Source organism: Triturus cristatus, chromosome 7 (genome assembly GCF_964204655.1).
Source record: "Triturus cristatus chromosome 7, aTriCri1.1, whole genome shotgun sequence".
NCBI lineage: Eukaryota > Metazoa > Chordata > Amphibia > Caudata > Salamandridae > Triturus > Triturus cristatus.
In genome coordinates, this window is record NC_140590.1 from 937,093,424 (window position 1) to 937,107,767 (window position 14,344).

Here is a 14,344-nt window from a genome sequence, read left to right on the forward strand (position 1 = left end):
TGTTGTCTTTAAGCTTGCCTTTGATCATGGACAGTGCTCCGCATTCTTTTGGCTAGGTGTGTGCTATAGAAATACCATATACAAACATACATTTAATTATGGTACTGGTTTCAACCATAAACCCTGTTAGCTTTTAAACCATATTTAAAAACAAGCATTGGCAAAGCCATTAGTATCACCATTGGGACCTATTGACTTTGCCAGTGGATTTTAGATATACTGTACAGCATCCTTGATGCTGTGCACATGCTTAAAGAAAAAAAAAAGCCTATGACACGGCTGCCCACATCATTTTTTTCGCCTACAAAATGATGCTGGAAGTTTTTTTTAATTTACAGATCAAAGGTGGATCAGTAAATAAAAAGAACAAAAGCGCGACCACGTTTTTGTGCTTTTTTTAAACCAGGGGATATATGTTACCGGTAAGACCACAATATGTCTTTTGCAACCAAACAGCTGCTCTGTCTGAGAAGTTTGACCTAATGGCATTATGCTTCAAGAACTAAAATAAAGAAAATAGTCTCAAAATAAATGTGTGCTTACCCACTGTCCGTAGAAACACAAATTATGGAGAGAGAAAAAAAATGTTAAGAAATATTAATGACCAGTGAACGTACAACACTGAAAGGACTAATTTGAGGTCAATACAAGCGACTGCCTTTGGATCTAAACTTTATATGAAGTCTGCCAATTTAGATATAAAATTTATGTCACCACGTGTTTTATCTCCACAGCATATCTCGTGATATGCTGTGCAGTTAAAGAAAATAAAAAGAACAAAACATGCCTACTGCAACAGAAGCTCGGTGTGAAGAGGGTGGGAATAACACCTTTGCTTTTTATTCTTTGGCAGACACTTAGGGACAGATTTACTAACATTTTGCGCCGGGTGTGTGTCATGAAAGGAATGCGAACTGGCGTAAAATGTCAATTTGGAATTTAAACTTGTTGTGCGCTGGAAGGTTGCCCAAAATCAACACAAAGCTGCGTTTTTTTGATGCTTTGCAGTACGTTGTGTAGGATGGGCGCATTCCAACAGTGATCCCGGAACGTTCCATTCAGCCACTGTGGTTTTGAATGTAAACCCCTATCTACCAACAACAACAGTACACGAGGTTTTGCACCAAAAATAACTCATCTTTGATATTAGCTTTAACTTTGAAAAATGCTTTTATTTCTCCAACCTTGTCTGACTTTGCATGTATGCTGCACTTTACAACACACATCCAAAGTGGGAAAACTTTTAAGAGTTTGACTAGGCATATTATTTTGTATTGGAAAGGTACACTTCCAGTACAAAACCTATGCTAGTCATGACTCAGACACCTTTGCACTGAGGTGCAAAGGGATGTACATGGTGGTAGGTAGCATGATTCTGCACCAGTGCTAGGGAGAGAATAAGACTGTGCCATATCCTAGTACACATTGTGCTTTCCAGCTCTCCCTCTCACGTATGCAGCACAGTAGCTTTGGTTGTTGCCCTCCGTTGCATGACATCTTTGTAAATCTGCTCCCTCGGGTCGCCACCTGACCTGATTTATACCGACATGACCAGTATTTTAAAGTGACGGCTGGTAGAAAAATTAGGAAAGTCACAAAACCGGTATTTTTTCCCATCTTCAGTACATGCTTAAAAAACTTAAATATTAGAATAAAGCCCTTTATAATGTGTTCGAGAGATGCCTTAACGACCTTTGACTCATTATTGAAGTAAACAAAAATAGAAAGGCCATGTTAAAAATGAAAACAAACGATTTTATATAATGTTCTGTGTCATGTGCTTACATTTGCAGAATTTAAAACTGTATTTTTCTGTGGGAACGGTGGCAACCCTAGTGGTAGTTCTCTCACTCATCTGTCAGGGGGTAGTTCACAGCTGGGTGAACAGAACCTGCTCTGCAAGGCAATAGAAGAAAAGTAAAATTCTCCCCATGGTGTATTTTTTAGGTCTCGCCTAGCGAATGCAGCGCAGCTGCTTCGATTGGCGAGAATCTATTGTTGTCGCTTTCGTTCGCGAAGAGAGACAAACCATGTGCGCGCCCGGACAGGCGATGGGCACGCGCATGGCATCTCTTTTGTAGTGATAGGAGCTTTCACATGCTCCCACCGAGCGCTTGATTTATTAGCTCTTGCAAGCATTCACCGCCGGAGCAGGATTTAATTCGTCCTTTGATCCGTAGGGCATTTATTAGCTCTTGTTATGTTAACTTGACAGCATTCTATCACATGTAATTTATGCGGTGTGCAATTGTGCAGGTTGAAATATCTCGTATGAGTGCAGCTGCACTGCAAAACCTCTTTTTCCACAAAGAGATACACATTCCCCTTGGATTTAAAAATACATTGCAAATTTAAAAATGTTATTGGTTGAATCATGCAGACTGAAGACCGGGTAAATGTACATCATTACATCAGATTTGCGGAAAATAAGTATTTAATTTCGGTTTTACTATATAGTAAACTGGGCACTCATGTGGGTCAAGTGAATGGCTCAACCCTTACACTTGACCATTCAGTGGGAGCGCGGCCCTCTGATTTATTGCTAAAATTGTGTGATGCACAACTTGCCTCTAAAAACTTGAGATGCGATAAGCATGTGAGTGAGCCGGAAGAGGGTGGCACTGCTGTGAGAAGAGGGTGGTACTGTTATTCTAAGAGTTAATGGCCACCGCCCCCTATCGGCACTACCACAGTAGTGAGAGGCGTTCTTTCAGCTCACAAGATGCCATGCTTGAACAGTAAATATTTGCAGAACAGTTCCCTTCAGAATTCTGCAGCGCTCCAAAATCCGGCAGCCATGCACAAGGAATTATGGATCCTTTTCAGGAATTATCAATTGGGGTAATTTCTCGTCAGATTGGACCAGTAGTTTGCAAAACTTCCAGAGGAAAAGCAAAACAGGCAAAATCTACCTGTGGAAAAATTATGCATGTTGCGTTGAGCCTATTCGTTGATATTTCATGAAACAGGCAGTTTTTCAAAACTATCATAATTTTGCCATTTTGAGGGCTTTTGTACCACCTAATTTTTAGAAGTTCACAAAGTAGGAGCAATAATAAACCATTTCTAATAATTTCGAGTTTCCTGGCATTTTTGACATATCAGCACACCAGTGACTAGGCATGTACTTTCCTGTTCAGCAGCAGCAGCCTGATCCTTACATGTACTTTGTTTCAAAAATGCCGGTCTACCTAAACCACAAACTTCTCCTATATATAAAACTTGTTTTTCTTTTCTTCAGTGTTTTATGTCTGTTAACTATCAAAGGAAAGTGACGTTTATCCTATCTAGGAAGATAAGTCTGACGGTTTTCAGGGGTGAGGATATCCTCCTGGCTAAATAGTTACAAACGTTAATTGTGAGAATGTTCACCTTCGTTTAAAATCATTCATAAATCTGCCATCAGCATTTCTTACTTCCTTTCATGTGCTTCTACAATCACATCCACTCTTCTTCACTATAATACAAGTCCCTGATTTATCAGCTGCCTAGCTGGAGTCGCTTCAGTCATCAGATGAGATTAAAGTATTCATCCTGCCCTCTTATCTTCCCTCTCTTGGGCCTTATCCTCCTACGATCATTACTGCCCACCTGCCCATTTTCTATCTGATACATTTGGAATCAATCAAACACCCCTGCCTTCCAGCACACCTCACTCATCGGATTTCCACCACACTCATCCTGTTTTCAACCACACTCATTCTGATTTCCACCTCATCCATCCTGTTTTCCGCCACACTCATCCTCTTTTCCGCTACACTCCTCCTGTTTTCCACTACACTCCTCCTGTTTTCCACTACACTCATCCTGTTTTCCACTACACTCATCCTGTTTTCCACTACACTCACACTCATCCTGTTTTCCACTACACTCATCCTGTTTTCCACTACACTCATCCTGTTTTCCACTACACTCATCTTATTTTCCACTACACTCATCCTGTTTTCCACCACACTCATCCTGTTTTCCACCACACTCATCCTGTTTTCCACCGCACTCATCCTGTTTTCCACTGCACTCATCCTGTTTTCCACTACACTCATCCTGTTTTCCATCACATTCATCCTGTTTTACACCTCATCCATCCTGTTTTCCACCACACTCATTCTGATTTCCACCTCATCCATCCTGTTTTCCAAACATACAAGCAAGCACTTACAAATGAGTTCACTTTGCAGCTTCATTTTATATAACCTCCCTACCTTCTACACGCCAACCAGTGCCCGCTGCGATGGGAGCAGTTCCTCACTTATACAAACTCCTGTCTCATCACACTCTTTCTACAGCACAACATTATCACTGCTTCACATGATGCACATAGTTAATGTGGAAAGGGGCAAAGGTGAATGTGGACCATCCATGGTGTAACTGTACAGCGCCACTTACGAAATTTGCACAATCGTGCATCTTTGTGGAGTGGGATGTCACCTGTGGTAACTGGGTAGCACAATGGGGCTTTCCAGCTCTGAACTGCTGCTCAGGTATGCCAGGGGCACCCAACAGCACAATGCTGGAGATTACTGGAGAGAAAGAGAGAGAGAGAGTAGTTAAGGATAATTGCCAGGTCCCAGAGTGCAGGCCAATTGTGCCAGTGGTGCAGTTCAGTTACACCACTTGTGTTGCTGAATAATGGCAATTTTGTCAGCATTGCTGCTCATTATGCCAGAGGCTCTGGTCATTTATAGCAGTGCCATGCGCGCTTTTCTGGGACAATGGCGGCTGCTTCTTTGAAATAAAATAGGTCTCGCATTTACACATGTTTGAGCTATTGGCATTGTAAATGACAATGATTTTTATTTATGTGTTAATTATCATAACAGATAAATAAAGGGCATTGTCATTTACAATGCCAATTGCTTAAACTCTTGCAAATGCGAGACCTATTGCATTGCAAATGCATGTTTCTTTACTCGTGTCTGATTTATTTCTCTTAAAAATGCGCAGAGGGTGAGGGCAAGTAGCATTTTCAATACAACAAACACTAAGGAAAACAGATTGTTTTATTGCCTTACATTAAGTGGAAATTGTGGGCATGGCAGGCCTTTGGTAGTTTCGCACCTAATTAGAGCTTCACTAAAAACTGGAGGGTCTATATTAGGGATATCTCTAGTCAGCTGTAATAAGAAAAAGATGTAGTTGCTCAAATATAATAACTTATAGTTGAGTTGTGACATTATAACACATGCTGCCAGAGCCAGCAGCCAGGATGAAAGGCAGGTTACCGTGCATCAGTACAGCTACAGTTTAAACACCTTTTCTTCTCATGATCTGTTTTTCTAAACTATACAGGGATCAGCACAATAGAGACATTTATGGAAACATATTTATTTTTTGCACGCTATAATTCATTACAGGAAAGGGAGAATCACTTAGCAAGGTACTACTCATTCTGAGCTACAGTCATTTTTTATTTGATGTACTTTAAACTGATTCTAATATGTTTTTGCAACAAATTACTAATTACTTTTTGGTGTGTTTAAGTGCGCAATACAGATTTAGCTTTTAGTCAATATGTCTACAACCATGCTTTCTCTTTGTTGTCAACAAGCATGACACCAAAGATTTAAGTGGTTTGAGGGATGGGTGTTGGTGTGACCATGTATTATAAGGAATAAAATACCTTCTGTCATTGGTTAAAAGGGCATTGCAAGTCACCTCAGAGTTCCATGGCATCTAAAGCAACTCAGCCTGCTGCCTCATTCCTCTATATGGTCACAGAACTTCTCGTTGACTCGCAATATCCTTATCATATAAAGCAGGGATACTCTGTCTCATAACTTTATATATGTACAGCATTTAGGTTGAACTTATGGCTCTATGCTGTGGATATAGTTGAGTGAGGTACGTCAAAAAGCATAGCCAGAACTGAAATAAGAACTCAGCATTTCCACCGACAAACAAAAATAGAGTTTAAGATGCAACAGATTTTTGTTCATACCTTTGCTGACGGGGAACGTGCAAAAGGAGAAAAGAAATGATGTGGTAGTTGGTGTTTGTTCAAACAGGTGAGGATCTTTGTGTCATCAGACTGATTTTGGTATTGTAATGAAAACAAAGCATGTAACTAAGCATGGGTGAGGTGTGAACACAAAATTGGGGAAATGGTAGAACCACATAAAACTGTATGTGTATGGCGAAAACCTAGATGTAAATGGAAAATGGAGACAGCCTGGCAGTGGTAGGTCAAATAATGCCTTTATCAATGAACTTCAATAGAGATCCATCCTGTACAGGCATCCTACTGCTTAATGAAGGCATCTAGTGCATAATTTCACATTAGATTTTACAGCCCAAGAAGACCTCATCAAAGGGATTTTCCAAAATCCTTATTGTTCATTAAGTGTGATTGGGTAACACAGCAAGCTTTTTACCTTTCCCTGGATTGCCTCTTTCGGCAAAAAAACAACAGGAGTGCAGTCATCAAAATCAGCCAAAGAGAACAGTTTTTGATTTTTAGAGACAAGTTTTTCTGGGTTTTATTTTTGCAGTATTTTTTCCCACCGTTGCCACACTCATAAAGTGGTTGACTATGAATTTTCCTTATAGCTTGATACCAAACTTAGTGGCAGTACAATGTTGTGGTTTAGTCTGAGAAGATTTGGTGCTTGTGGAGGTTATATGAACTGAAGTGGGAGTTTGAACAGAATTATTTTTTCCAACAGGATCCAATGATGCCTCCTCAGAATTAGCAAAACATGGCCAGTTCTCAGTAGTCTTCACATTGCCACTACGCTCGCTGAAATGTTCTCTGTCTGCAGCCTTTCAGTAGATGAATAGTCCAGGGTCTGGAGTGAAAAGAAGAAATACCCTAATTGCCTGATCTTCCAACCCCATCCCATTGGTTTTTAGTCAACAAAGATATTGAAGTTCAACATCTTCTGATGGAGCAGTGTCTGAGCCTTGATGTTGCCACAATGCACCGCTGTGAAAAATTCATCCAGTACTAAAACAAGGATATAATTAGGACCTTCTTATGCACGCCTCTAAATTCTGGTGGCCCTGGAAACCTCATTCTCGCCCCAACTGAAGTGATAGGTTTTTCACTTTCAACCTGAGATTTTGGCTGCAGAAAGCAGGCAAAATCTTGTTGTGAAAGTCTGGGTAAAAATGACGAATCACCAGGGGAATTTGCCTCAGAATTACCAATTCTGCCTGTAAGTCTTTGTTTCTTAGTGGACCCTCAGGGTCCAAATCATAATGAATCAGATTTCACCACCAATGAAGTAATAATGTTTCTTTGCTATAGGTAACACTGATGGTGAGGAAGAACTGGCCGTTTTTTGTGGCCGCTAATTATAAGGGCCATAGTGACTCTCAAAGTTGGTCAAGAATCTACAAACAAGCAAAGATGTTCGGTAACTTGTCATTGAATGAGCTTAGCTGGAATGGGGAGGTGGTAAATAGGGTGGACATCTGCAAGGATACACAGGTCCAGGAGGGATTTCCCTAGCATGGGGATCCAGTACCCTTTTTCAGATGCTGGACTGTTGACTACTCAATGAGAGACCCAGTGAAAACTATAAAGTTTTCAGCAGTGAGTCATGCAGCACTATGATGCCTTCACAGGCAAAGACAGCTCACAGCTGCTCTATTCTCCCTCATTTGCAAATATGGAGCAGCATAGGGCAGATGACATGTTCCAGGCTATGACACTATGGAAAGATGCAATCGCCGATAGCATGTGTGAGGTAGTAGGCAATGCAGACGACGGGCATGATAGGTGTATAGATAACCATAATTGGGTAACTTCTGTTGTTTTTAAGTTTTGTATCATAGCCATGAGGGGCATAATATCCATTAAATTGTGATCTTAGCGTGCAACCACAGCTTCCCATAACAAAAGTTTTTCCAGTTATTGTTTGTGGTTGTGGAAAGATATACTTTAACATGTGCTCTTATTTCGTGTTCATCCCCATCCACGCTTGTTAGGCATTTTATGCGGCCATGCATAGCTGGCACTTTGTACAGAGTACAGCATTTTATGTACAGTATCCCACTGGTTCACCATGTAAGGTACTAGACTCACTAATCTTTTTATGGTCTTGTTTGAAAGTGCAGCTGTCGCCAGACAATTATGTGATCTTCACTAGAGAGGGGCTTTGGCTCGACCTACATTTGGGATCCAGGAGTACATGTTTTGATTGGGGACAAGTTGTGTGCTTCCACAAAAAGTGTTTATTCTCCATGCAGCTGTGATCATTTTGTTTATCTAGTTATGTAAGCGTAAACGTTCAGGGTCACACAAATGCCATTAGTATGCTATTAAAGCGTCCTAGATAACTAGATATTTTATGTTGCTTATCTCTGGCAGCAGCCAGGTGGGAGTAGGGCAGTCAGTAACCTACATGGATTTTTAGATCTGGCATGACTGTGCAAATGTCACCTGGCCTTTTAACCTACCAATATTATTTTATAGTCCTTTGCTTCCACACAAATGCATACCTATTCCCATGCTATTTACTTGTAATGCTTCACATTACCATGAAACATTGCTTTAAATTTTATTTTATTTTTAGCAGTAACATGCGCTCAGATTATGTGAATGGCTAAACATAGTAAAGGTACTCAAAAGTGTAAATTACTCAAAAGGTTTAAGCCACCTTTGTGAGTAAAACTCCCTGTGTGTATTTAAACAAATGTGGCTACAAGGTGTTTGTCTGTGGAGCAATTTTCAGGAGGTAATGTAAAGAAGGCATTAGCTGAACTAAATAGAATCATTACAATGAATCACATTTATTGTTTTTCAGATTTGTATTTATCTTGCTGGGACCCAAGGCAAAACTAAGAGCCTATCATGAGATTGGGAGAGCAATTTCCACACTTCTCTGTGATGAGGTTTGTGTATATTTCATAATGATAATTAATACTGTTGTCTCTCTTTATATGTAAACAAGGTATGCAGTCTCTATGCCCTTTTTACGTTCATATTTTCAATGAAATGAGAATATAATTACTTTTTTACAAAAATATTCCAAATAGGATTACAAATTCCGCTACTGTGCCCATGCTTTTGACTCTAACATAGAGCTTTAAAATCTACATAAGAATAGTGTTTATCATCAACCATACACTATTTTTCTAGATATTGCTTTATAAACATGTCATTCATATACCCTTATTGTCCATGAAGAAAGTTCTTCGACTCAACAGCAGAGTTAAGCTGACTCTGTCCATTTTTTATTTCATATTACGTCACGTTACTATTGTGGGCAGGTGGTGCATAAGGTTGTTGGCCATATCTGGTTGATCCAGACGCTTGGATGAGTGGGAATGCCAGTCATGCTGTTATCCTTCCCAGTGGCACGAGAAGATTAGAACTACTTCATATGACAGTAGGTCATGCATGACCTGTCTGCAGCTCCCGGATGTGCAGGTGTTCAACCGAGAATGCGGGTGGCACTGCAGTCGCACATTTCGGGGGAACTGACCGGTATGCATCTACAATTCATGGCTAGGAAGCCACTGGTTTCAAAGATGAAAAGTTAGGCTGAAGGCTTGTGAGGTCAACGCTTGAAACATTTCATCCTAAAGTAGCCTAGCGTGAGATGATAGTGCTGGAGACTTAGGGTACAGCTAGTGTAAGTTCATAGTGTGAGCATTGCTAGCAGAATCTCATGCTCATGGCCCTGAGAATGATGTTTCAGAAATCTTAAGGCATTGCTGAGAGAATACACAATGATACACAAAGACCCTCAGACAGGGCCGGACTGGCAGTACTGGTCATCAGGCATTTCACCTGGAGGCTGGAAGGGTTGGGATCGGTTTTGCAGAGGTGTGGTCCAGTTTTGTAACTAGCTGGAGGCCGGTTTTGCAGGGTTGCTACAAAATTGTCCCAAAGTAACAAAGAAGCAAGCAAGCTTTTCTCACCTCTGTGGTCCAGACATTGTTTTGATATATGCTGCAACTCCTGCCCTCTCACAGAAACACAGAAGCCTTTACAGACATATAAGCACAGACTGATACATATTTATTGCCTGGGTCTCCCTTAAAGTCATATACTTATATTTTCATTTTAGTTCCGTGTGCAGAAACATTACCCTACAACATAGATAAGCAATATTGTTTTGTAATGTGTTAAAGTATTTTGTTCTCTTTCTTTTAGATATTTCAAAATGTGGCTCGCAAAGCATTGAACACGAGTGAACTGATTGAAGGAATTGATGAGTTTCTCGATGAGCTGACGGTGTTGCCGCCTGGAAAACTGGACCCCACTGTGCGAATCCAGCCTCCAAAGTTTGTGCCTTCTCCACAGAAGAGGTATCCACAATGTTTACTTATTTCTCTTAATCCAAAAATATTCACCAAATGGAGCGAAGAAGTCAATTTAGCAATCGGCATCTCTCGGCAACTCTTTATTGGTGTTACAAATCTGGGCCTCGTAGATCAGTGAGGGCATATGCAGTCTAATTAAGTCTAATTAAGCTGCATAAAGGACACCACAGGCCTTCCGCCAACAAAGGGGAACAGTCCCACTTCCCCCAGTTGGATTGTAAAATGTAGCCATAATTGATGTGCTGTGAGCCCCTCACACCTTCGGGACCCAGAGCCACTGCACAAAGAACAGAGCTGTCCATTAAAAAAGGCAAAGAAGCTTTGATGTCAGGAGTCCTCTATACCATGGTAAGTGAAATTTGTCTTGTCCTGCTATGCACGGCTCTTTGGTATATATGTATGTAGATTTATATAGCATGAGCCTAGCTCTAAAAAAGCAACAGAGCGCTGAACAGAGATTTGGAGAAAAAGTGGCGAGGAAGGCTGACGAGAGAAAAGAGGGGACAACAGTTCAGGAAGGGGAAGAGGTGCTCACATTTTTGGGGGGGAATTTTTTTTAATAAAATGTATTGTCAAAGTATGGGGTGCCAAAAACATATATCTTTTGAATTTTCCAAATGATCTGGAAGTAAGTAAAAGGGGCCTAGTTACAAACGGAACTTTGTAGTACATTTAATAGTAATTAAATACTACTAGGTCAACACCTTCTCTCCTATCTTTTATGCTTGGTGATCTCGGCCCCGACTGCGGAAATTTCCTCACATCTATGCTTATATTTTTGTAGTAAATGTGGAAGCGACAGGGAGTGGCTAGAAAATGGGGAAGACATGTAGTCCAGCACCACCCATGGTCAACTACTGTTACTGCAACACCCACCATAAAAAAAATAATGGAGGCTGGGTATTAAAATAACCCTGAATAGGCAATAACAGTAAAATAAATTAATTTATTTAGACATTTTTTTAAATATATTTCAATGTGATTTAACGATAAAAAGTATATAAATATATAAATAATGTTTACTCTATTACAAAATATTTCATTGACCATTTTTTCATTTAAAATTAAATGTAACTGTTTAAAAAAAATATTACTTTAAATTAATCCCATAGATAACTTTTGCTCAGTTGTTATATGTAATAAATAAATATAAATCTTTTACTTTAGGGGGAATTTGTTTTAAATAAATCCTCTAAAAAATACTTTTAATATAATATATATAAATTAGTTAGATATTTATTAAGTTAATTTAATAGTGCTATATAATGTTTTAATTGTGTTATGTTTAAAATAAATATATACAGTTATTTTGCATTAATATTTTACATTAAATCAGTTTTACTATTTTTAAATTTAAAAATAGGATAGAGGTTGGATTCAATCTCTTGAATATTATGCTAGGTATTCATTTATCTGCATCACACCTAAACATACCTATTACCTATGCTTTACATCTCTATTACTATCACAAGCAAAATTTATCAACAATTAATAGATTTTTCATTTAAAGCAAGCCTGAGTTAATAATAATAATAATAATAATAATGAGGCTGATCCATATTTTTCAAACCCACTCATTAAAGCACCAAATTCTGAACACACAATGAGGGACTACAAGGCCCAGCAACCCCCTACAGCACTCCAACGTCATTGTGACCTAATTGTGACTCAAGCGAACAAATGTATTGACCTCGAGCTACACCACCCAAACACAAAATCCATCTCAATGAGGAAGATGCCAAAAGATAAATAATTCAAACATTCCTAGCTCACCTGGTTATAATATAAAACATTGTCGCTGGTATAGACAAATCAGTTGAACGTCAGCATGATACAAATTTCCATTCAGGTCTGAGCTGTACTCGACAACAGTAGCCCTTCCCCATAACAATGGTATTGACTGATAATTCACAGGAATTTTTATTACCTGTTATAGGGAACAGACACAGCAATTCAGCTTTTCATGGAGTGACTATTCCAGTTAGATCAGAACCTTGAATTATTTAATCATAATAAGTTAGTTTCAAATGGAAATACCTATTCTATCTGTGTTTGTGTTGCCAAAAGACATCAGAAAGTTCCAGCTAACTAGTATTTCACAACTGTAATCAGGTATACAGTTTCCCAACATATTAACAGTAGCTTAGGGCCTGATTGCGACTGTGGCGCTGTTCTCCGCCGGCCCTCCGCCGTCACTGCTGCATCAAAGCTGTGCATGGACCGCCCGCCTGATTACGAGTTTAAGTTGTGCAGGTGGATGGTCCTTTTGCCTTTCCTATGGTGGTGCCCTGAAAAGGGCACGCAATGGGAAGGGCAAAACATTTCCAGCATGTCTTGGACTGTAAAGTCCATGTTATGCTGGAACTGGGGGTGCAAGCAGAAAGGAGAGCACATGTTGTGCCCCTCTGTATGCATCCCCATGGCGGGGGGAATGGGAGCCCTATAAGGGCCCCCTTTGATCCCCACTGCCAACCTTTTCGTGGCGGGCTCATCGCCATGAAAAGGCTGGCGGTGAGAGGAACTTGAGTCGTAATGTGGCAGCTGGGACGCCCCCACAGTGAGTCTGGTGGTCCATGGACTCATAATCAGGCCCTTAATTCTTACAAGAATACACCAGTTCATTATGAACTCACACCCTTATTTCCAAGTCCCTCATTTTCCAGCCTTATGTCCTGATGAAGACCCTAACATGTTTGTCGCAGGTTGAAATGTATTGTGTTGAGATTGTACTTGAGGGAAACCCGAACAAATGTGTAGATTCCTTTACAAGGGATAACAAGACCAGTTTAAAGACTCTTTATTGGACAATCTCTGATCCCTCCCTGGTCCGTGTCCAGGGTAACACAAATAATATAACCATTTTTGCCCCCATTCTCAATATGAACTACATTATGGGGTTGGTGAGTACATGGGGGGCCTTGTGCAATATTGAGACTCCACAATTTTGAAGTTACTTGATAGGTGTGTATGTGGGATCAAAGCCACAATATTGTGGTAAAGAACATAATTAACAAAAATATTGTATCAAAAATATTGTTTACTACAATATTGTTTTCCTATACTTATAATAGTACATGCAAAAATGTTGTGAAAATAAATTGCGGACATTAATATCATCCACAAACATACAAAAATATCGAGTTTGTGATATAGCTCCAATTTAAAGTAGTACATTTTAAATATTTTAATAAATAAAATTAATGTAATGTAAGTTAAATAAATGTCACTTATAATTAATACTACATATAAATATATACTTATGTAAGCACGTACATAAATGTGTATATATACACACACCACAAACACACACTCATACATATGTCAAAATACCTCTCTAAACTTAATTAAAAGACAGAGTTCACAATCGAAGTCAGGGGAATATAACCTGTTTAATGAGTCAGGTCACCCTGGACACAGGAACACCAGAAAATAGATCCTAATTATTGGCAAAAGAACTCTTAAATGAGTTATTCTAAAATAACATCCAGCCAGTGTTCCTGTAATATGTAAAATCCGCTTACGCTGCAATGTTCCACTACACATCACAATGACATGCATGACAACCCGACTGGAATATAAATCCAGTCCTCTGCTGCAACAAGAAAGTTTAAAATATCTTTGAATATACGCAAACCAAAATTGCAACTACTAAATTCATTTTGTTTAAAACAACGTGTCGCCTTCCATATATGTCCAGAGACTCCTTAAAAATGTATTGTTTCCCAATCCTTAAGGGAATGCTCTGCCCTCGTATTTCCAATAAATATTTTCGCACCGCTCTGTGGCTCGTAATTTTATTTCCAATTGGGATACTTGATATAGTAGCACCAGCGGTGGCACTGTTTTTCCAAGCACCACCAGCAATCTGGCAGCATGCCGGCATCACTGCAAACTGGGGGTCTTATCAAATTGACCCTGTCAGAGGAATTGGATTTGTTACCACGCGATCATTGTCAAACATTACAACTATGAAGACAAAACTTCAAAACAAACAGACGGAACAAAATGACGACGAGGGAGGAGAAAGCTCCACAGAAACAAACGGGGTCGATTACCAATAGCAGGCGAATCG

At 39.6% G+C, this 14,344-nt stretch overlaps 1 protein-coding gene across 1 annotated transcript in view; it reads left to right on the plus strand.

Annotated features, from left to right (window-relative positions):
• Positions 1-14,344, plus strand: part of LOC146810881 (electrogenic sodium bicarbonate cotransporter 1-like) — a 358,834-nt gene that overhangs the window by 201,077 nt on the left and 143,413 nt on the right. The window contains exons 6-7 of the mRNA XM_085617923.1: positions 8,748-8,835; positions 10,103-10,257. Of these exons, the coding sequence (XP_085474049.1) occupies positions 8,748-8,835; positions 10,103-10,257 (243 nt within the window). The remainder of the gene's footprint in view (positions 1-8,747; positions 8,836-10,102; positions 10,258-14,344) is intronic.